The 24,842-nt window shown below is 37.1% G+C and overlaps 2 protein-coding genes and 1 long non-coding RNA gene across 5 annotated transcripts; 2 read left to right on the top strand and 1 right to left on the bottom strand.

The window, feature by feature from the left end:
- Window positions 1–3,657: 3,657 nt before the first annotated feature.
- On the bottom strand, window positions 3,658–5,235 carry LOC125276710. Its single transcript, XR_007186715.1, has 3 exons — window positions 5,054–5,235; window positions 4,032–4,035; window positions 3,658–3,671 (listed from the first exon to the last, which is right to left on the bottom strand). It is a non-coding gene; the product is annotated as an uncharacterized LOC125276710 (long non-coding RNA).
- Window positions 5,236–10,896: 5,661 nt separating this feature from the next.
- fam83ha (family with sequence similarity 83 member Ha) lies at window positions 10,897–22,219 on the top strand. Of its 3 annotated transcripts, none has more exons than XM_048204486.1 (6): window positions 10,897–11,343; window positions 13,234–13,685; window positions 14,640–14,804; window positions 14,872–14,996; window positions 15,099–20,736; window positions 20,923–22,219. In XM_048204486.1, the coding sequence occupies exons 2-6, from the start codon at window positions 13,242–13,244 to the stop codon at window positions 20,929–20,931; spliced, it is 6,381 nt and encodes a 2,126-aa protein (XP_048060443.1). In that variant the 5' UTR covers window positions 10,897–11,343; window positions 13,234–13,241; the 3' UTR covers window positions 20,932–22,219. The 3 variants fall into 3 exon arrangements, with proteins under 3 accessions (XP_048060443.1, XP_048060441.1, XP_048060442.1); XM_048204484.1 differs by lacking the exon at window positions 10,897–11,343 and adding an exon at window positions 11,859–12,032; XM_048204485.1 differs by lacking the exon at window positions 10,897–11,343 and adding an exon at window positions 12,048–12,328.
- Window positions 22,220–22,373: 154 nt separating this feature from the next.
- On the top strand, window positions 22,374–24,842 carry LOC125276702 (androgen-dependent TFPI-regulating protein). Its single transcript, XM_048204487.1, is given in 7 exon segments — window positions 22,374–23,111; window positions 23,114–23,275; window positions 23,374–23,505; window positions 23,759–23,860; window positions 23,992–24,107; window positions 24,254–24,405; window positions 24,534–24,842. Coding segments are annotated over 7 exon segments (723 nt in total). The 5' UTR covers window positions 22,374–23,081; the 3' UTR covers window positions 24,563–24,842.

Below are 24,842 nucleotides of genomic sequence, written 5' to 3'. Positions count from 1 at the left end.
CTGAGGGTGAAGTAGACCGTACGTCAAGATTAATAAAATGTTATATTAAACAGTTGTTTTAACCATGTCACCTACTACTGTGCACAATAAGGTGAATATAATGTATAAAGATATCTTTTTAATTTCCCTTTCATTTGTGGTCTCAATAGTTAACCGACTAACACGCGAAAAATCAAATGCAAGGAATTCAAAACAATTGAAAGACCAAATGACAGGGTCATATATTTTTGAAACAATGAATGAGTGGTAGAAGATGACATATAATTTGCTGAAAATATGTGTACTTGTTTTGACTATATTTGTGAGGGCCAAATGTCCTCACATTGTGAAATACTTTCAAAACCCACTAGTGAGGATATTTGACTGGTCCTTACTGGTTAAAAAGGCTTATAAATCAACCAAAATACGTTTTTATTTAAATCTAGTGTTTTGCACATGTTTCTCTGATGGGTAGGTTTAGGAGTAGGGGTTGGGTTAGGTGATAGAAAATATTATTGACCTGATATAAAAACAATGGAAGTCTATGCAATGTTTGTGATATATCAGAACACAAATTTGTATAATGACATGGGTATGACATATGTATTACAAGGAGAGGGTGACTTATGAGGACATTACCCCATGTCCCCACTTTTCAAAAGGCTTATAAATCATACAGAAGAATAAGTTTTTGTGAGAAAGTAAAAATGTGCAGTTTCCTGTGATGGGTAGGTTTAGGTGTAGGGTTGGTGTAGGGGGATAGAAAATATGGGTTGTACAGTATAAAAACCATTACGCCTATGGAATGTCCCCATAATTAAAAAAAAAAAGTGTGTGTGTGTGTGTGTGTGTGTGTGTGTGATGGAGCAGTATTTAAAAGTCTACAATAGTTAATGTCACTGTTAAAGAACTGTACTAACAACAAAAAAATATATTTATTAGTCTCTTAAATTGGACAGGTTCTTGTTTATATGACTTCATCACTGTGTTTTTGATGGCATGCCGAATACAGTAATGAAACCTGTTGGATTGACTGTTGAAATTCTGAAGTTGTGTCTGATGTAAATGTTGAGCTGTTGCTTTAATTTATGGTAGCCTTCTGGATGAATTATACAAATGTGGTTTGCAGATTGCTAGTTTTGGTGAGGAAACGCGGTAAACAACTAAATACTGCTCTGTGTCAGCTATTGTCAACAGTTTATCCATGTGGAGAAGGTGCTGATACCTCCATGCATACCGCATGTGTGCACTGTAATTTTATAAGATGTGATTCTCCAAAAATGATGATGTCCCCAAAAATATTTGGATTCTTTTAGATGTCATCAGATTTAGTTATAAATCCAAAGTAAAGCATCTTTGTTTGTTAATTTATCCATTCATTGTTTGCAAAACTAAATGCTTTATGTTGTAGAAACAGAGTAACAGTAAATTATTTTATTTATTGTCCATATTTATAATGAAATAAATATGGGTTTTAGTCTGTCATCATGATATTTAATGGCCTTTAAAGCAATAATAGTTCTGATTTTAAACTGCTTCAACATAGCTGAAACAGCCAGCAGGTGGCAGAAGACAAGAGTGCTTGTGTAATGCTTCCTGGTTAAAGGCAGGAAGATGACTCAATTCAATAAAAATTCTACTGTCAGGCTCTTTCATCAATGAATCATAGACCACAATGCAAGCATGTAACTTGTCTAATATATTTTTTTCACTCTCTGTTTGAAGAATAAGACATTTTATGTTTCTTGAATACAAGAGGGTATATAGCTACATAGTGGCCGAAAGTGATGCCCAGCCTAGAAAAAACTGGCATCATCATGCTTTATTGCAATATTATTAAAAATCTGTTAAAGATTATGTAAGTATATTGCGTAGTTGTGCTTGGAGTTGATCGTTTTATTTGTGGTAACGCAATGAAACATGCCACATTGTGCAGACATATTTTTTGGACAGGCTGTACAAAGAAATTACAAACATGCAAAAACAAGATTGAACCAACAAGTAATAACTGATCATGTCGTTGTAGTCAATGTATGATGTGGAACATAAATATATTTTAAAGGAAGTGAACAAGTACTATGTCTCACAAAAAGTACCATAAAAGTATCATAAAAGATAGCTTTATGTGACAAACAGGCCAGCATTTAATGCATTAAATATAACTTTTATGTTCCGCAGAAGAAAGAACAACATGAAGATTGTTTATGAGTGAACTATGCCTTTAAATATTACAGTGACTCTTCATTATCCCTATGTCAAATGTCGCTTTCTTACATGTAAGTATGTTAGGAATTTATTTTCTTTGTTCGTTTATATTTTGAATGCAAATTCAGGTAAGTAACTTGAAAATACCTGAAGCCAACTCCCTTCCCCTCTGGGTTAAATCCTTCTCTTCGTCATTGTTTCATGTTTGCTGCATGTATGCTGGACTGAATTCAGCAGCTCATTGAATCTTTTTACAGGCCTGTTGAATGAACAGGTCTGACCAACAATGAACAAGAAACTATTTGCACAGCATTTCCTGTCTGGTCTGTCTTGCATGGTTTCTCAAAAGTTTAACCTGCAAACCAGATTTTCTGTTCACCTCTGTTCCGCATTGAATTAAAGCTAGGGGCTAAATATTTTTTTATTTAACTTGAAACAATTTTTCAAATGGGAGTTTGTGGATTTCTGAACTGGTTCCCCAAATGAGTTGTGGAAAATCAGTTCATATATCAGTAACTACATAATATTTTCCCATTTCCATGACAATTTGCATTGCGTCCAAAGTAGTTCAGTTGCAACCAGCTCATACTATTCATACATGCATATTTCTATAACCGGTGCTTCAAGCAACCTGGATTTGTTTACACACAGTATGAAGACTGATGAAGGCATATAACCTGAGAAGGGGAATGCCGTGCCGCATTATTTTATGAGGTGTGTTCTGTAAATGTGAAGCTGTTCTAATCTGTCAATCTGTGTTTCTCTCTTCTTTCACCCTTTTGTAAGAAACTTCTATTGAGGTGTGTACACCACAGTATGTAAATTTGTAGTATTAATGGGCAGTGTTGGGGGTAACGCATTACAAGTAACACGAGTTACGTAATCAGATTACTTTTTCAAGTAACTAAATGTACAACAATTACTTTTTCAAAACATGTTTTCCCATGTATTGACTGACTTTTTAGGGAGTAACGCAATATTGTAATGCATTACTTTTAAAAGTAACTTTCCCCAACAGTGTTAATGGGTAAAGTGGCACACTTTCTGGTCATTTGTCACTTGCATTATTTTAAAAGATGTTAATGAATAGCTGAAGAGGGAAATACAGAGAGAAAAGGAGGAAGTATACAAAAATCATCCCATATTACCTGTACAACACATGCACATACATGTACCTGGGAGATCAAGAGATGAGATAAAAGTATCTTCAATGATCTTTATACAAATGTGATTTTTGAAGTACATTTTCCAAACTCTTAGTGTAAAACTGGTCATACTTGTAACACAGCTGATTTGCATCTGGGTTGTGTTTCCTTTTACACTGTTTAAAAACAATTTTCAAATTAATTATTTAAACATTTAATTTGTTCATTCAATGGCAAAAAATGTCATTTGGTCTTCATGTCATCAGACCATCAGGTCCTGAGACTTTTGTCCTCTGTAGAGGACATTATATTTTAGCGAATTTCTCTGAAGGCAGGAACACACTAAGCCGATGGTCGGCCGTCGGGCAGTTTTTCTTCGTCGGCCGACTAAGTTTCCTTGGTGTGTTCCGCACCGCAGTGTTAATTTTGACAGAAAATTTTGATTTAGTTTTAGTCATAGTCTTTTGACTAAAATGCCATTTAGTTTCAGTCATATTTTAGTCATCGGAAATTGTTTTAGTTTTAGTCTAGTTTTAGTCGACTAAATATCATAAGATTTTAGTCAACTAAATCTACAGTAGATTTAGTAGACTAAAATCTAATTTAATTAAATTGTAATGCATAAAGCATTTCTCTAACAATACACAGATCCTATACACTGATATAGGTACATCTGATATTCCCCAAACTGTTTATGTTCACCCAACTGTACTTTGCTGGCCAAAGCCAGTGCAAAAAGACACGAAAGAGCAAAATTCAACATATTTCAGGGATTGACACACTTATCATTGAGGTACTATAGTTTTTGTTTAAAATTTTATTAGATTTGATTTTTAGTTTTAGATTTTTAATTTTTTGTGTTTATGTCTTTTAGTTTTCGCTTTTAAATGTCTAAGTTTGTATTTCTGTTATTTTAATACCTCAGGTTATGGTAAAGCTTAGAAACTAGATGAAATAAAATAAGATTACATTTTTTATATATATTTATTTTTTTATTTCAGTTAGTTTATTTCAAATAATTAAGATTTCTTTGGTTTTAGGTTTAGTAATAACCCTTATACTTGTAAAATATATTGAATAATATGTCAAATAATGTTCTTAGTCTTTCCTTCCTGTGACAGAAGATACAGTAGTTTACTATGAATTAAATAGAAATTAAATCAAATACAGTTTATTGTGTAAACAAAATAACAATTATGACCAGGAAAAACTAATAATTATAAACCATCCCGAAATACACCGTGACTCTTATTCTGAAATGTCTGCAGCCTGCGTTGTAGCCTATTGTAGTAGCAGGCTACTAATGAGGGAGATTAATATGCATTCTTACAACCTACAACACATTACCATATAAACATAGTGTAGTAAACATTGTCGTAATTAATCAATATTAGTTTATAAGCAATCTCTTGGCGTAAATGTGCGCTATTCATTAATTACTAAGCAGTCTGAAGTGCTGCTGCGCGAGCCTGTAGAGCGCGCAACAGCGCCGCGTTTCCCGCGGTTAGATCATGCACTTCAAATGTGCGCATCTTTCACATAGGACAGCATTCCTGACTGGATATCTTCCCAAATCGTCCCTCTCTTTCATTTTCGTCTCGTTTTTATTCGTTGACGAATATTAGAGTAGATTTTAGTCATAGTTTTAGTCATCGTCTCGTTTTCGTCCGTGAAAAAATGTCGTTGACGAAAATTATTCATCAACGAAATTAACACTGCCGCACCGTCGGCTGAAGTTGGTCCTCGTCGGCTTTGTTTCGGCCGATTCGACATGTTGAATCGGCGTTGGACCTCGTCGGGCCGTCGGACCATCTGATCATTCTGATTGGCTGTTCAGCTACTGCCGCCTGCTGCTGTTTCGGAAAGGCATTTCATCTCACGCAGGCGCAGAACTGATGTGCTGCTTGGCCGTCGGCTGTTTAGCGTCGGTTTGGTGTGGCAGGGCAACTTTGGACACAGACGGTGCCGACGTGAGCCAACCCCGCAGTCTGCTTTCGTCGCCACTAGTTCGTCGGCGTCGGCTTGGTGTGTTCTGGCCTTGAGACTATACGTCAATTTTAATTTTTAATGTATGTATACTGGATGTAAGAGCACATTCAGGGCTTTTCATATATACCAAATGCAGTGGTGTAAAGTATTTGAGTAAATCTAATTAGTTACTGTACTTCAGTATCTTTTTGGCTACTTTGTATTTTTCCTGAGTATCAAAAAATTATCAACTTTTACTCTCTTCTTTACATTTTTGAATATGTATTCTTTTCTCTAATATATTTGTGATGAGTAATGCAATTACTAGTTACATTTAGCCAAAGCCACTGGAAGGCAAGCCTGCAACCTTTAGCCAAAACAGCATAATGGCTAATGCTAAAGCTCCGGCTTTGGCGGAACGCAGGGAAGGAGTTTTGAACGACGGGCACTGATGTCACTGCATTACACGATAGGCTGAGAGGTGCCGCACATGATTAAGTTAGCCGTTACGCTTTCTCCAATGGTAAGAGATACAGACCCTCTCATCTTCCTATAATATACAATCTCTGATTTAGCATGGCACCTAACTTTTTCTGCAGCAGTTTTATTTCTGCTACAAAAGAAGTGATATCGCCATCTACAGGGCATTGAAGGTACTAAATCTTGTGCGTTTTGCCCTTACTCACCCAAACTTGTCAACAAGGCTTACATGAACAGGAAGTTATGAATCACAGGGATGACCATATATGAGATAAAGAATGGCTGCAGCCTCTGTTGAGGCCGAAACCAGCATGAAATCAGGCTTTGACTATTTCATTTGACTAAATGAACATTATTTTATTTATCCCTTATAATAAAGAGACCTTTTTGAAGGAAATTAATTTACTCATGCTCTTTTTGAGCACTTGACTTAACTGAGACAGTTTTGAGGTTTTCAGTTTTATTTTGATTTTAGAAAATAAACATGTGCATGCTATCTTTATAAATCAACTGTTTCTTGTTTTTCACTGGCATGTCTCTTAGGTGTTGAGGACTATGCATCTTTGAGCCTACATTCAGTACGAGTAAAATACTGTTACATTACACTGTCACATTATTCAAACCATATTGGAATTTATAACTTGTAATGGAGTCATTTTCGCTGTAAGGTGTGTGTAGTTTTACTCACGTATGGTTTTCAGGTACTCTTTACACCCCTTTTCAAATGTTTGGAGGTTTGACCATGATAACTCCCTCTCCTTGGTCTTTAAAAATGACTGACATCGACTGAATGACTGAGTACTTTTATGAAATTAAGATAATATTTTGTAATTATCATTTAAATCTTAATTATTTTCAAATAATTTGTCTATTTTTCATTACATGTTGCCCCAATAACACATCAATATGCAATTGAGATACAATGTATAGATACATTGTATGGGAATACCCATTTATGGCCATTTTTACATGCATTTTCGTATAAAGTAAAATAGTCAAATTATTCTGTTACATCTTTCAAGTTGAGAATCATCTCTATACAAAGTTTGGTTAAAAAAATAAATTGATTGTCAATGGTGAATGAAAAAAAAAACATTGTTTTTGCCTATAGTGTCATTTTCTTAATAATTGAGTTCTGGTGTCCTCTACAGAGGACATAGCATAAAATATGAATGATATATATATAAACGAAATTAAAAGATAAAAAAACATGTTTTTTTTTGTTTGTTTCTTATTTTCCAATGTAATGACATAAAAAAAAAAAAAAAATTCACACACACAAAAAAAATCTGTGTCTCAAGAAGCCATGAAGATGTGTACTTTTATGATGGAGAGGACTGGTAAATTGAGAAAAGAAGCAGGTCTAAGCACCTCAGTGGTTAGCTGATATGACTAAGACTTTCCTCCCATTTAGAAATTCTTGAAGGATCTGCCCTTGGGGAACAACTCAAGTGCAGATAAGAGTGTTCGATGGCTTGTGGAGAATGAACGGGAGTGGTTTTTCAACATTTGGTTTTCTGTTTTTATGTCTGTCTTTGTTTTACTTTATAAATTAGTGTGAAGTAGAAAGAGTGCTGTTATTAATACCTGCCCCACTGTACATTTTATTTGAATTTTTTTTTCTTTTCTATTTCTTTTCAATTCAAAATGGAACCAAAAAAAAACACAAGTGCAAACAAATTGGAAATACTGAACCAAAACACAAAATGTTGCTGAGTAACTCTAAGAACTTGACAGTTTGTGTGTTAGTCTTGTGAGAATGTTAGATATCTAATAATATCTACATGACAACCTGTTGATTCATTTCATATCCATTAACATATGTTCACAAAGTAAATTATAAACTAGATGTGAAAATGTATTTTTGTCTGATAAATCCTGTATAATGTCTTACGGTCTTTCCATTTCTTCCTCAGGGGGGTAATTTCCGATGCTAATTTAGTTCATTTCTAATTTTTTTTTTCTTTTTTTTTCTTTCCAGCTTGAAATTGAATATGAGATATACAAAACATCAAAATCAGGGTAAGTTTTTTCATTTTCAATCAAGAAGTTTTGACAAAATGTCCAAAAAATGTGAAGAAAATTACCAACATTGTAAATATTTAAATTAATTGGAGGGAAAAAAAGCCATCCATTGGACCAGAGGTGCATAGTTGAAGAAAAGAGAAAAAAAAATATGATGGAATTAATCTCGTATTAAGATTAGTGCTGCTAATACATTTCCGCCCCTGTTTTTAATGCATGCAAATAATATTCAGCCAGATTCTGACAAATTGATGGAGTGCTTGTGACCTCATTTGCATGGATCTGGCTGCTGGCCAAAACATTATTTTCATATTATTTGAGTGCAAAGGCTTGCAGCATGTTTTGATGCAGTTGGAGATGGAGAACTACATGCAGCCACAATGCAGAATGTTTGCTGACCAAACTGCTTTGATACCATTAATGCACAATCTTTTTGGTGTTGTGAGACACAAGTTGTGAAAAATCAAAATTAACAAAAACACGACATGAAATACAACATCTAGAAATTGCAAAAAAGTATCCATGTACTTTCTTCACTAAGTCAAATATCACCAGACTGGAACTCTGTTTGTCTGATGACAGTCAGAATGACAGTTGACAGATGTGAACGTGATAACTTCTTGTTACGCTGAACACGCACATTGTGCAGCCATGCACAGAAAGCCAACGGTCAAGGGCAAGAATTTTGTTAATTAATACATTAAATTTCGGTTTGTTTTTCACTAAACCCTATCGAATACCCCCAGAAGACTTGGAATATAAGGCACATGTCACATGGGATCATTCTGTGATACTTCTGTGTCTTTTTAAAAATATTTTTTCTTTTTAAAAATGTTCCTTTTGCGGTCCGTGAAAAAAAGAAGGGCATACGACATTAGAACAACACCAGGGTGAGTAAATGATGACTTCATTTTCATTTTAGGGTGAACTATCCCTTTAAGAGCCTTTCAAAAATAATTACGACTCTAGTAAAATTTCTAATAATAATATAATGTAATGTTAACAATATATATGTGGATTGTCCCTTCCAGAAAGATCTAACTATCCCATGCTGAACAGCCAAACCTTGACCCCTTGACATTCATAGCGTAGCAATATTTTTTAAATATCTTTAAGATAAGAATGCCTCACCCTCCAATAACACTTACCTGTGTCTTGCAACAAGTATTGACTCTGACTCAACTAATGGCTATTGATTATTTACCCCTGCTAGAAACTGCTAGAAAACTGCTAGAAATCAAAGCCATAAATCTAAATAAGTTGTGTTCCAAATTTGAGGTTGATATCTCAAAAAATGAGCTTTCAGTAAGATTTTGTTTGGGCGCAGTACCAAATTTCCCCCATTAGATATAGATATAGAGTTTTTATCTCTCAAATATGACACACACATATTTTTTAATAGACTCATATAAACCACATTCTGACATTCATACCAACACACCCACACAATTAAAGTTGCATAATTTATACAATTGGCTTTATAATATGCAGAAGCAGAAAACAGGAATAAAGTGAGTATTTGCGTTACAGGCCAAACCTGAGAAAATGGCACCATTTGGTAAAAAAAGCAAAAAACAAAGCCAATTAACAAAGACTGCACCATTTTATAGTTAAATGGGCCTGGGATTAAATTTAGCAGTTTCAGTGGGTTTTCTATGAGGATATTTTTGTCTTTAAGGTCCTGTGTGTATTTATTTGTGTACCTAGTGCAAAAAGATTTCTTAAAGGAAATGGGGGTGAAATAGTAAAATTCCAATAAAAATACACGCCTGAGTCAAAATTTATGCAGTTGACATTAACACAGGCAAAATGATAAAAAAAAAAAACTGAAAAGGACAAAAATGTCCATAAGGACGCACAAGGGTTAATAATAATAGGGTGATGCCTTTGATATATAATTTTTCATATATCAGCACAAAAAGAAAACTGCTTGTCAAGACATTTCATTTTAAAGTGTTTTTAAGATCTGTGAGGTGCATAACAGGTATAAACACATGCGGATTAGCAGTGCCGTGATAGCTTTGAAAACATGTGACTTTTGTACTTGGAATGTTTTTAGGTATGAGGTCACGTACATCTTCACCCTCAACACTGCTCGCAATATATGCTTTAGGCGGTGTCTGTTGAAACAATGCAGGATTGTTCAGGCATGGACTTGAGAAATTACATCATATCCTGTAACCCTCCAGTAGCCAAGTTTACCCTTTTTCCCTTGGAAAGGAAATCAACCATTCATATGCAACACAGTTACAGAACACAAGCCTTTGGTGCTTTACAAACATTGGATCAACAGTGCTTATACTGTCTAATTAATGAGGCGATTGTGCAGACTATAAATCACAACAGCCTTATTAACATTTTAGGAGCTGTCAAAAATATAGCTATTGTTTCAATAGAGGTATATTGACAAGGTTTTAAAAAAGTGCAAGCATATTATGGTGAAGCATTTGGTGTAAGAGAGTGAAGGCTCTGCATCGGGGAGTGGGACTAATCACACTTCAGTGGCTAAGGATAATCATTTCCAGAGAGAAAATCTACATTGGAGACCTTTTGGAGTAGAAACACCCGATGAGCTCTGATCTGATTTCAGGTGTCATCTCTGTTGTCCAGGACAACGCTGGCATGTACATAAAGGTCACACCTTTGTTCTGAAACTCTGCAAACACGACAATAACAATAGCACAATGTGTATGTTATCTTAGACCATTATGCTTTCAGATATATGTCAAACAGGCAGAAAAAGTCCCTTCAGATGTTTGAACCAACTGGATTTTGAATGCAACTTCAAAAAGCGTTGTAGGTTTTAAAGTGTTTTTTGTTAAACAAGGTGGTGGAAATCGCACATTTAGATGATTAAATTCGCCTTCCACAGATCATTTGCTTTAAAATGAAAAAAAAAAAAGAGAGAGGAAAATCCATACCCACCCCATGTTGCTGTAAACTTAAACCATGTTTTCATTTATAACACAAAGGGGAATGTTACATTACAAGGAAAATGTGTAGTGATAGTGATCTTGACTCTTGGGTTATGTTCAATTTAGTGTGTGTGTGTGTGTAAACTCAGCAAAAAAAAAAGAAAAAGAAAAAAAGAAACATCCTCTCACTTTCAACTGTTTTTATTTTCAGAAACTTTTTTGATATATCTGTGTAGCTTAATTATTCATCCCTTTTTTTATTTTGAGAAACACACTAATCAGTTTTGTTCACATAGTCTATACTTTTTTTCCAGACCATGCTGTCTTTACAGAAGTTACTCTGTACCAGGCAAACAAGTTCACACAGGCTCATGTGACCCCATTATTTTATCTGCACTTTGATTGCACACATAAAAATTTTGTCTTGTACAAAATGAAATCAATCACTGGTTATACATTGATGGCAGATGATGTACTGAATATACAAAGTGTTCATAACAGTTGTATGTAGTCTTGTCTAAATAAGTTTTTTATTATAGTACTGTAATCAGTATATGTGTGCATTAGGGTGGTCGACGGGTCCAGTCAAGGAAGTGGAAGGGATTCCCACAATTTCAGACCTACTTGTAAGTAAATCGAACATGTATTGTTTGTATTTGCAATTGAATTAATTAGACTAAGAGTTCAATTAAGACCATTAAATGAATTTAATGTTGATGACTAATAATATATTGGCTATTTGTATATGTACAGTGGCTGTAGATCAGTGTTTTTGCAGAGTGGGAGTTTTCCAGTGACCTCTCACGGACTTCAGCCAACACACATTGTCAAATTTGTGTGCAATTGAGCTCCAGATCAAGACTTTGTTATCAGGACCATGTGTTCAAAGTTAAAGTTTTACTAGGACTGAGAATTATTAACTTTACATATAACCTAATACTCATATGGAAATCAATAATTTTATGTAATCCGTCCTGTCATGAAATCTGCATATCCTTAACAACTTTAACTCTAAAACGTGTATTGAATTCTCTTTTGGAATGATGGGAAAAACGCTTATTTTGAGCAGGAATAGATCATTCTCTTCATTTGCGCGCAAACACAAACAGGTTTTGCTTGTGTGTGTGTGTGTGTGTGTGTGTGTGTGTGTGTGTGTGTGTGTGCGCGCGCGCGCGTGCGCGTGTGTGTATGTTGGCTGAGGTGTGTGTTTTCCTTTTCTTCAACTGGAGTGAAAGTTAAAGCGTTTGTCATGACGGTCTTACATCGGTGAAGGGATTTCAAACAGGGAATCAAGGGAAACAGCAATTTAGATAGGGTAAGTCGACTTTAAATACATGTGAGGAAACTTTAACGCGTCATTAGATTTCATAATCTGTACTTTTTTGTTTGGCTGTAAATTTGTGAAATTTTGAGAGCTTCACGATTCGCGACGTCAAAATCTAACGGGGCTGGTTCCCCTCATGGGAAAGAAAATATGTTTGTGATAGCTAACAATAAGTTAACAGTAGTGATTTGTCTTTATAAAAATAGAAGAGAAAGATTTGACAAGTTCAGTCACTAAATGGTGGGCTCTCTGTTGTCGCGACACACCCAGAGGTTGTTGAAGCAGATGTGAGATCTTTAACTTACTCGATCTATTCAGATTAATTTCAATGGCTGACTGATAACGCACAGGATTCGTGCTTTTCTACCAGGCTACTTGAAACTATTAAAAATATATTTGGTTTACAATATATGTTCATTTAAATATATTTTATACTCTAGAGTTTCTTTTACTTGAGGTATTAACTAAGACTAAGTTACTTGAATGTAGGATTTAGACTGAAAAAATGGACGCCGTGTTGGTTTATGTATTTTTTTTTTTTTTTCTGTTTTAGTATCCATATTGTATTTAACCCTTTCAGACCTTAGTTATGTTCAAGAGACACACAAATAGGCCTATGCTTGATTTCTACTCTAAATGCGTTATTACCATAAAAATACATGATAATAATGAATAATAAAAACAGTTTGTGACCATTTTAAGTTTTTTCTAAACATATTAGACAAAAATTGTAGGTGGATTAGTACTGAAATCAGCATGATATTATGACTTGCCTTACTATAATTTATGTAGTTTTAAGGTATAAATATAAAGACTTTTTTTGCAACATTCATAGACTGAGTTAGTAGCATCCATTATTAGTGATGACAAAACATTTAAAAACGGAAAGAAAGAAATTTTCTCTGTTGAAATAGATTTTGGGATAAGTTGAAATAAAAAAAAAAAATACATGCTTTCATTTAAAACAGTATTAATTTAAATAGTAACAATTAAATCAGATTTTAAATGTATAAAGAGTTTTTTTTTTTTTTTTTTTAAGTTTATTCAAAAATATGTGCATCACAATCTATGCACATGCTTACTTCTCACATGTTGATGCACTGTTGATGAGTGGCTGCCCTCATGTGGAATTAATGTACAATATAATTTTTTTTCTGATGATAATCTCTTAACTCTGTCTCCACTGATCCAGGTGTAAATATGGCTCATCGTTCCCAGTGCTCCTCTGCCGGGGACAACCCCCTGGACCCCAACTACCTTCCCCCTCACTATCGTGAGGAATACCGAATGGCTATCGACGCCCTGGTTGACACTGACTTGGAGGGCTACTATGGGTTTCTTAAGATGGTAGATGTGGTCGATTTTTTATCCCGTACAGAGATTGAGTATATCAAATGCAATGTGCAAGCTCCATACCAGACCGCCCAACTAGAGAAGAGATGCATGACTGAAGATGTAGATGGTTCTTCTGACACTTACTGGCCGGTACATTCAGACCATGATGCTCCGGGCCTTGACTTAGGCTGGCCACAGCAATACAGATTTGTTGGACCTACTGAGGTCACTACATTGGTGAACCCGCCTGACCCCGAGATGCCCAGTATTAAAGAGCAAGTCCGCAGAATGATCAAGAGTGCACAACAAGTGAGTTTTGCATGCTGTCCAACTGCACTAATAAAATGTTACTTATTACTGCATCACAGTCTTCATTACTCAATGTTTTTAATCACTTTGGTACTGTTTTCACAAGTTGGCAGTAAGAGGTTAGTACAAACGGCAAACTGGTCACACTAGTTTCACAGCTGGTCTTTCATTGTAAACTTGACATAATGACAGCTATTGTGCACTCATTAGGATTGTAGTATCTATTGACAAGTTTAGTTTAAATACCAAACACAACCAAATTACCTTTTTTCAATTTAGACAGTAATACAAGTTTATCGTTTCAAATTGCTAAAGGTGCTGAATACATTTTTTTGATTTTATGCCAAATTGGTGTGGGCAATGAAGGCATGAAATGGTTTGCCTGCAGTAATGCCATTCACCTTATACATATGTGCTGTAAAAGTATCATGTATATCATGCAGACTTGTTTTCTTTCCAAAATGTTCTTATGTTAGATTGAATTTATTATTGAGGCAGTTTGAGTTTCAGATTGGCGAGATTCAGTTTGGCAGTCTTTTTTATGAGTGAACTTTGCCTAATATAAAATAGTCTGTGCCATCATTGTTGACCGAAGTTTAAGTAAACATAAAAGTAGACAGTCTTCTCTGCTTTCCACCTCTCTTCATCTGATATTCACCTTTTTGTCATTATTTGTTTGGTTATTCTGCTGGAAACGTGAAATGTTGGCACTTTACAAGCACACATAGTAATCAAATCATTTGAATATCTACAATATGCTAAATAATTGAAAAAATGGGTTAAACATTTGAAGAAGAAGAAAAACAGTAATTTTTAAGATTGTATTAGATTATTAATACTAAAACTATGTTCTTGTGAAAATTCTTGTGATTAAAAAATAAACTCATTCTGACATTACAATGCATGTTTTTTTACTTGATATACTTGATAATATATTTTTATTTCTTGTTCTAGGTTATCGCTGTGGTGATGGATATGTTTACAGATGTTGACATCTTTGCTGATATCCTTGGTGCAGCGACACGTGGTGTGGCTGTTTATGTTCTTCTTGATGAACTGAATGCTCAACATTTTGTTGCGATGGTGAACAACTGTAGGGTGAATCTGGATGAGATAAAAGTAGGTACTTTTTTCATTTGATTGTTTCAAATTAGTACAAATTGATTAATATACTTTTTACTTGCAGTTCATGCGGGTAAGAACTGTGTCTGGTAGTACCTATTCCTGCCGCACAGGGAAGAACTTTAAAGGTCAGATGATGAGTCGCTTTATACTGGTAGACTGCAGAGCTGTTTTAAGTGGCAACTATAGGTAGGTGCATTTTACTGTTTAAAAGTTCTCTATATGTTGTGTTTAATCAAGGTGTCCATAAAATATGTGTTGGTTAATACATTTTCTCACTTTGTGTTGCAGCTTCATGTGGTCTTTTGAGAAGATACATCGATGCCTTGCTCATCTGTTTCTGGGACAGCTTGTAACCACCTTTGATGAAGAGTTTCGGATTCTGTTTGCCCATTCAGAGCCACTGGTTGTTGAAAATGTTTTGGCAAATATGCCACACTATGACAGGGAACCTGAAGGCTTCTACAACACAGAAAAGACCCACATGTTTAACAGACAATATCCAGCTATGGGTATGGAATGGGCTGAACGCAGTGCAGAAGAGCATATGAATGTGGGTCACAAAATGTTACCCTTTAGGAGTGAATCCATCCACAGTGCAGGAGAAGCAAATCCTTCCGTTCAAAGGCACATGAACCTGCATGCTGGTCAACAACATAGAGGGGGCCATCAATTTATAGAGCATGGAAGGCAAATGAGAGGACCAACTGAAATGGTTGGCTTAAAAAGGCATAGCTACGGAAATATACCTGATTATGAATACCTGCCTCCTCAAAACCATCCAACAATGAAAGGAAACCAGTACATAGAGGGAGCTGTGCTCCAGGGTGGCCATTTTGCAAGAGATCCAAATATTTACCAGGGAGCTGGATTACAATCTGGTTATGACATGTATGGGAAGTTTACAGGCCAAGGCCACCACATTGATCAGTTTTCAGGGTCTAGCTACCCTCATGAGGGAGATGAGGCTGAACCAACTGGAGCTTACGACCATGTTCAAAGATACCTGCAGTCTCACTCGGCTATGGAGGAAGAATATGGTCCAAGAAATGTATTGCCACCTGTGCAATCTAATATTAAGAGACACAGCAGGGGTCAGTCTTATACCTGTCAGACCTCACCAACACAACCAAACCTGCCAGAACAGAAACGTTTCTTTAATGTAAACCGCAAACCACAGGATATGAGTCAAAAGCAAGGCCTGAGGGACTGGAGGATCAGCTCGTACCTTAGTGCATATGATGATGCAGGAGAACTGGATTTAGCTGAACTTGAAGGATCCAGCACAGGAAGTGACATTCCATGTTTTACGCAGGAAGCTCCTTGTGGTCCTTTACGTGCTGAAATTAGACCAGACGTTCCATGTTTTACGCAGGGAGCTCCTCGTGGTCCTGTACGTGCTGAAATTAGACCAGGAAACAGAGAGTTTAACAGGGTACCTTCACCTAGGGAAAATCCCATGTTTGTCCAGATTCAGAATGATTCTGTTGTGCCTGATATTACAGTAAATCATCCAACAGTCTTATCACAAATAAATATCAAAACAACACCAACATCAACTTCAGAGTCTTTTTGCACCACTGAGGGTGACAAAGTGGAGGAGACGCAGAACAGAGAACCTAAAGAGACAAACCGGATTAGTGAAGAGTTCCTCAAGAGGAAACCCAGCCGCCCTGTCCAGAGGAGTTCCAGACTGAGACACTCACTGATATTCAGTTCAAATTTGGAGTTGAATACATCAGGAGATATGAAAGATACTGCAGGAGAAAAAGAAGAGAATGAAACTTCAAAACCTTTAGCTCGGGTCTCGCATATCTTGGATAAAAAGAGGACTAGTTCTCCATTTCAACCATTTCAGTGGAGCAATTTTGTAAAGTCAGCCACATTTGATAACTCCACCATAGAGTCTGCACAACCTGAGGATGAACTGAACAAATTGGGTGAAAATTCTGATTTAGATAAAGTTGAAAACTCCCAAAAACTTCAAACAAAGGGTCCTCTGCAAGAAAAAGATCAACCTCAAACAGCAGTTCCTGAAAGAAGGGATGAATGTCCATCTAATCTATTGCAAAAGTCATCTTCTTTGATAGATATGAATGACCCTGACTGCAGACTGAGGTATTTCAAAGAGTTGGCAGCCAAACGCAAACTTGCAGCAGCAAAGGTTCCTCAGAGCAATCCAGTGAAAGCCACCCAAAAGTTTACTCTACCAGAGAAACCTTCAACCACTGACGCAGATAAAAATGCAGGACCTGTTTTCAAGACCCCAGAAACTACACTCAAGACAAAAAATACCACTGTCCCAGCACCAGAGACCAAAGAAACATGTAAAGACCCCAAACGTGAGGAATCAAGTAAAGACATCATGCATAGAGCTACTGATGCAGAAAAAATTCGATTTAAGAAAAGACTTGCGGAAGAATCTGGCTCCACATTTTTTCAAAAAGACACTGATCCAACTCTAAAACCTGTTGAAGAGGCAAGAACAGTATCTACAGCTAAAAATCAGACATCCCCCATTTTAAACATTTTTGCACAAAAGCCTTTCTGTGCTTTGTCTGGTGAGTCCACAGATCCTTGTGCAAGCTCATCCTCAGAACCTTGCTCAAAAAACTCCCTTTCTATAGCCAGTGCTACATTGGTAGCTCAAGCAGAATCTGTTACATTCAATACTCCCTCAACAGAATCTGGCCTCATCCAATTTCACAGTCCAAAAGAAACAGACCACTCCCATGCTGTTTTGACAGGGAGTTGTCCGCCAGTAAAGTTACCACAGACAAAGTGTATGTCACCACTTCGCACCACTCAAAGTGAGGGCTCTCTATTTGCAAATGACTCCCAAACTCTTGCACAGAGCTCACCCAATATTTCTAGCACATGCCCTGATAATGTATCTTTGGATTCTAATTCAAAATCAAGCCTAGCAATTGTAGATACTTGTGTACCCTCAAAGCCTGACCACATAAATAATGTTCCCTGCCCATCATTTTCTACAGCTGGAATTAGTTCCTCTCAACACCCCATTGCAACAAAGGCAGACTCATTTCAGCACTTCACTGAAACTGTAGAAGATTTTTCCAGACACTCCACCACAGTAGGGTCTGAACCATCTTCAGCAGAAAGTGCATGTTCACAACACCCCTCTGCAGCAGAGACGGACTCTTCTCAGCAGACCGCTGCATCAGTGGTAGACTCTTCCCAACATCACACTACAAAAGAAAGTGACCCAAAACCCACTGCAACCGGTACAGAACCTTACAAACCGACTACTCCATCAGCCACAGACTCTTCACAGCAGCCCACTGGAACAGTCACAGACTCTTCCCAACCACCTATTGTAATAGAGATAGATTCTTCTCAAAAGCCCATTGCAATGGAGACAAACATTTCTCAGCAGTCCACAGCATCAGTGGTAGACGCCATTCAACAGACAACTGCATCAGGGGCAGTCGTTCCCCAAAAGCACACTGCAATAGAATGTGAACTTTCCACAGAACCTTTCAGGCAACCACCTGTATTGGGAGCAGGCTCTTCTCATCAGCCTACTACAACAGTCACACACTCTTCTCAACCCCCCACTGCAATAGTGACTGATTCTTCTCAAAAACCCACTGCAATGGAGACAGACACTTCACAGCAGTCCACAGCATCAGTGGTAGATGCCATCCAACAGCCAACTGCAACAGAAACAGACTCTTCCCAGCAGCCCACTGCAACAGTCCCAGACTCTTCCCAGCATCTCACTGCAAAAGTCACAGACTCTTCCCAGCAGCCCACTGCAACAGTCACAGACTCTTCCCAGCAATCCACTGCAAGAGTCCGAGACCCTACCCAGAAGCCCAATACAACAATCACAGACTCTTCCCAGCAGCCCACTGCAACAATCACAGACTCTTCCCAGCAATCCACCGCAAGAGTCCGAGACCCTACCCAGAAGCCCAATGCAACAATCACAGACTCTTCCCAGCAGCCAACTGCAAAAATCACAGACTCTTCCCAGCAGCCCACTGCAACAGAGACAGACTCTTCCCAACAGCCCACTGCAACAATCACAGACTCTTCCCAGCAGCCCACTGCAACAGAGACTGCGTCTTCCCAGCAGCGCACTACAACAGAGACAGATTCTTCCCAGCAGCCCACTGAAACAGAGACAGATTCTTCCCAGCAGCCCACTACAACCGAAATAGACATTTCCCAGCAGCTCACTGCAACAGTAACAGACTCTTCCAAGCAGGCCACTAAAACAGAAATAGACTCTCCCCATCAGCCCTTTACAACAGAAACAGACACTTCCCAGCAGCCCACTACAACAGAAACAGACTCTTCCCAGCAGCCCACTGCAACAGAGACAGATTCTTCCCAACAGCCCACTGCAACAGAGACAGATTCTTCCCAACAGCCCACTGCAACAGAGACAGATTCATCCCAGAAGCCCACTGCAACAGAGACAGATTCTTCCCAGAAGCCCACTGCAACAGAGACAGATTCTTCCCAACAGTCCACTGCAATAGAGACAGATTCTTCCCAGAAGCCCACTGCAACAGAGACAGATTCTTCCCAACAGCCCACTGCAACAGAGACAGATTCTTCCCAGAAGCCCACTGCAACAGAGACAGATTCTTCCCAACAGTCCACTGCAACAGAGACAGTTTCTTCCCAGAAGCCCACTGCAACAGAGACAGATTCTTCCCAACAGCCCACTGCAACAGAGACAGATTCTTCCCAACAGCCCACTGCAACAGAGACAGATTCTTCCCAGAAGCCCACTGCAACAGAAACAGACTCTTCCCTGCAGCCTGCTACAACAGAGACAGATTCTTCCCAGAAGAAATCCACAACAGTCTCAGACTCTTTGCATCAGCTCATTGCGAAAGACACTGATTTGTCCCAGCAGCTCACTGTAACAGAAAGTGAATCATCCCAAAACTCTACTAAACTAATGGTAGACACTTCCAAACATCCTATTGAACCAGTAAATGAATCCCTTCAACACATCAATGCAACAGAGTCTGACTGTGTGAATGAGAAAAAGAAAAAAGATGATAACTTATCCGAACCCTTCAGCAAACCCGTTCCAGATGCTAACATTACACAAGCAGACAATAGTGTATCTCAAATTACAGTCATTACAGACTTAAGTTCCACAGCTGAGCATTCCCAATCTGATACTGTTCCACCTTGTGATAGCCAAACACAAGCAGGGACCAAACCACGTATAACTCCTGTGGTAAAAGACACTGACACTAGTCTCAATTCAGTTGAGGTGAGCTCAACACAGATTTGCCTGTCCACAAATGAGATTAACTCAACTCAGGGAATCACACAATTACAATCTTGCATATCATCAAACCCTATGGAATCTAGTTGTATAAATGACCCAAAACCTGAGAAAACAGATGAGTGCCAGAAGAATGAGACCATTACAGAGCAATCTCAGAGGCATGAATCTTCGGCTATAGCTGAAGGGCCTGAGATAACTCAGACAGAGGTTTCTACAGCCCCAGACCCTAAACAAACAACAACAGAGGTGGAAAACTTTGCAGAGGGTTCAGAAAAATCAGATATGACTATACACAGTAATTCAGAAAATTCAGTAATTCAGTCTTCTGTTGCAAAGAATCCAAAATCAATCATGTCCACCCATCAGTCCTCTACTGCAAATGTTATCTCGTGCAGCAACCTTAGAGATGACACTAAAGTTCTTTTAGAGCAAATTTCAGCAAAAAACCAAAGCAGATCATCCCAGTCCAAGGAGACTATTGCTGCACCCAATGAAGCAAAAGAGGGTGAGGTTAGCTCTGCAGATAAACTGTTTTCAAATTATTCGGGAAGGCCCTGGTCCTCCAAGGCTACACCAGAAGAACGGGATATGTTGCTACAGAAGATGGAGAAAATGCGTAAAGAGAGAAAGGTCTACAGCCGTTTTGAGGTACGTTGTAGCATTTGTTCATATAAATTAATAATTTTGTTCGTGAGTGTGGGTGTGTGTGCATGAATTTTTAAAAATTGTTCTGAAAATATTCTAGTAGATTCATTGTCACAATATCCGAAAGAGTCAAGTTTTAATTTACTTTTACTTATATTACTCAGGCATTTGTATTTGGTGTTTTCACAGGCCTCATAATTTAAATCTTCAGAAGGCTCCAGTAAAGGAACAATACGAGAGAAACGATTTTATTCTTTCCTTCGGTCTTACCTCATAACTGTGAACTTGAACTGTCTCAAAACGTCTGATAATACTAAAGATTGCTGCCTATATTGAGAGAATGGAAATCCCTGCAAGACTTAACAGATGACAACTGACTTAACTGCATGACAAAAAAACAGGAACACAACCCTTACCAGCTGGAATAAGCTTTCAATAGGGCAGGTATTTTCTATTGTGTGTGTTTATATAGCTGTGAAACAAATATCTGAATCTTTTGTAATTATCGGGATTTCTGAATCCAGAAATTCTGATCTAAAAAAAGTTGTTTACCAAACAAAAAGCAGTCATTACAAAGTGAACTGCCAAAGACAGAGCATGTGAGTGATGTGGAGTGGGGGAGGAGTTGTGTGATATTGCCAGGAGCAAGGAGCAGGTTTTTTGAAAGTCTCCAAGATCGTCCTGATATTGCTCCAACATGTTAACAGACTAGTGTTCTTGTTTCAATACAGCATGAAACTTTTCTCCAAGTATTGTTTATTTTTTCATTTAAATAATTATCTTGTGCCAAGATGTTTGTGATATTAAAAACAAACATTGAAAGAACTTTATAGTGGATCAGTAACTGGGCACACATTTTTCTATGTGGTTTACATGAAGCAATGAGTGAGCAGCAGGAAATAGAAAACATGGAACAAAGTGGAGCTAGAGTGGAAAGAACACAGGATGCTTTGGAAAGGGGAAATTGTTCAGGATGTTCCACTGGATGCTTAAGTGTTTACTAATACGTTTTTAAAGACATGCCACTGTAAAATACATTCTGTTGGTTTATGTTGATACACGATGGAAACTCATCGTGTGAGCATGATGCACAAAGCACATATGTGTGAGTCAAGGTAACATATTGTTAAAAGTGTGTACAGGAACTTCTTTTAGCAAAATCGCTAAAGTACACAATAAAGATAGGACAAAAAAAGTGCAGAATTGAGGAACTAAGTTAGATGAAATGTGCAATATTGTAAATTTTGAATGAGATATTATTGATTTATTTAAAATGTGAAACCTGTTTGTCAACAATTGTCAATGTAGTGAGACTGTTTTTGATGGAGGTTCCTATAAGCTATGTGTAGAGAACCAATAATGTCTGTTACATGTTGCCACCTATTCCAAAGGTTTTATGTTTGAATCATGTTTAGATAAAAAGTTAGATCTACTTCACTGACATTGAAATAAAATAAAACTAGGACATGTTCTTCAAATATCAAAACCTCTTTTTGTGTTACTTTCTTTTATTTTCTCTCGGCCGTTGGAAAAGCACTGAACCAATATGCCCAAAGGGAAGGGATTTATCACACAGACAGAAAAATGTGTTCATTAATCTCCTGATGAAAGGGAAGTTTACACAATGTCTGTTTTTGTGTAATGTGTAATCATTCCCCTTTAATACCATTATAGTATTTTAGATGGGAACAAACAGATAGTTGACCCAAAATTAAAATTCTGTCATCATTTACTCACTCACTTGTCATTCCAAACCTGTGTGATTTTCTTCTTTCTGTGGAACACAGAAATCCCCTTTTTAAATCCCCTTTTTTGTCCATGCAATAAAAATCGGTAGTGTTGTTTTGCTCAAATATGCCTTCAAGTCAATAAATATGACAGTGAATGGAGACTATAGAACACAGTATAACAAGGAAAACCCTTTGTGTTGAGTATTACTTTTCCTTTAAAAAGACTGTTGAATTGAGATTTGGAGTGTGCTTACTTAACTTGGTGACATCACTGATCTATAATTAGCTTCTCAGGCAGTTTGAGTCATTCTGCAAAATATGTGAGCCATGCAGTTAAGCTTAATTTCAACTTTAAAAACCAAATAACAGAGCATACTTTTTTTAGCCCGTGATAATTGTGTTTTGGGTGAAAGAAAATAAATAGCATGTGTTATGTCACCAGAAAAACACAGAGCCCTTTGTGAGGATTTGCACTTTTATAACACCGTGTCAAAATAGCCTGTCAATTTAGGCTAATCTCTCAATATAAGCTTTTCTTCTCATAAATCTGAATTAGTTCCCCTGGCTTTGCCTAGTCTCTTGCAACTCATATAACAGTGGAGAACTCAGTTGACGGTGATGAAATTTGTATTTCAGCAACAGACTTTATGACTGCAGTCATGACTGGCTTTTTGAAGAAATTTTACCACATAGTTGCTTTCAGCTGGTATGCCTTTGTTATTCAGTCTATTTTTGCAAAAGGGGATTCAGAGCTGCCACCTGGGATCTTTGTCTATGGCGGACCCTGGAAATACCTAACATTTTTAAACCTGGTAAGATACCACCAATGTGACGGTACTTTACATAAACGTTCTTGGTCTTTTACATTACTGGAGCTTGCTTGTAAATTTTGTTAATGTTCATTTCTCAGGTCTTACAGATGGTGTTTTTTGGAATGGCATCTGTGAATGACCTCCAGCCTGTGGGGAAAGGCTCCAAAATGTCATTTCTTTGCCTCTGCAAGGACTGCCTCTTTTCCGTCTTTGTGTTTCCAGTAGGAATGGTGAGTGTGACTTTACTATAGTGTACCATAGTGCTGACAATATGTGTTAAAAATAAATAAATACATTTTAGTACCTTATTTGTTAATGGCAATAGATAGATAGATAGATAGCGCCATCTATTGTAATGTTAATAGTGTTATTTTAAAAATTGAATGCATATCACTTCAAACTTTAAGTGTTAAATAATTACATTACAAATAAATCCTCACAAAATCTGCAGGTTTTTAATGTTTGTTTATTTTTTGTCTTAAGTTTGTAGTTCTGCTGTTTTGGCTGATTTTTGCCTATGACCGAGAGCTGGTCTATCCAGCTTCAATGGACAACTTCTTCCCTCAATGGATGAATCATGCTATGGTTTGTTCTCTATACCTTCTGATAACTTTTTAAAATATATATCAACTATAAATGATCTGCATTCACAACTAAATAGATCTTTGGATCAATAAGTCGACTAATACCAGTCACTTTGTATGTTTAATTTGTAGCACACTCTTGTTCTCCCAATCTTGTTCGGCGAGATCCTGTTGGAGCCACATATCTACCCGAAAACTAGAAATGGTTTAGCAGCTTTGGGATTTGTTGGTCTCGCTTACTTAGGATGGTGAGAATGCCTTGTGTTTGTTTTGTAGCCTATATACATATTGATGATTTGAAACTAAACAGATTATGTGGGTGACTGCACTAATAGTGAAACTTGATTTGCTCACGCTTTAGACACATAATTATTATTTTTGTTCTTCTTTTTAGGATTGTTTGGGTGTATCTAACAGTGGGAGTCTGGGTTTACCCTTTACTGGGGCTGTTCAGCAGCTCAGGATTGACTGTCTTCTTCTTTCATAACATGCTTGTTGTGTCGTTGCTGTTCTTACTGGGTCAAACTCTGAACCGTAAAGTTTGGGGTGAGAAAAGAGCAAGATCATAGTTTTATTTTCATTATATATTTTTATCTATTGGAATGTTTGTGAAAAATATTTATGCTAAATACTTCACCAATATACCTAAAATAGTTGCTTTTTCTCTCTTACAGGGAAAGAACATCCAAAACGTACATGTTGAGTCAGAAGGAAGTGTTTACCAGACTAAAAATGACACATCATTCCTTGTAAATTGTGTTCTGGTGAACTGGCCCTATAAGTATCTGTTATGAACCAGATCCAAGTGATTTGAATGATGTCTGCAGCTTGTAATAACTACACTTGCATTATCACAGTTTTGTATGTTTTGTATATGACCATTCCACTTCTGCTAATATAAATGTGACACTACAGTGTGTATCTGATGTATGTCACACTAGGAACTTGCCACTTATAAAAATAATAAAGCTGGTGTCCTCTAA

This window comes from Megalobrama amblycephala, linkage group LG10 (genome assembly GCF_018812025.1).
Source record: "Megalobrama amblycephala isolate DHTTF-2021 linkage group LG10, ASM1881202v1, whole genome shotgun sequence".
Lineage (NCBI taxonomy): Eukaryota > Metazoa > Chordata > Actinopteri > Cypriniformes > Xenocyprididae > Megalobrama > Megalobrama amblycephala.
The sequence above is the reverse complement of the archived record's forward strand: the minus strand, read 5'-3'. Positions and strand labels throughout refer to the sequence as shown.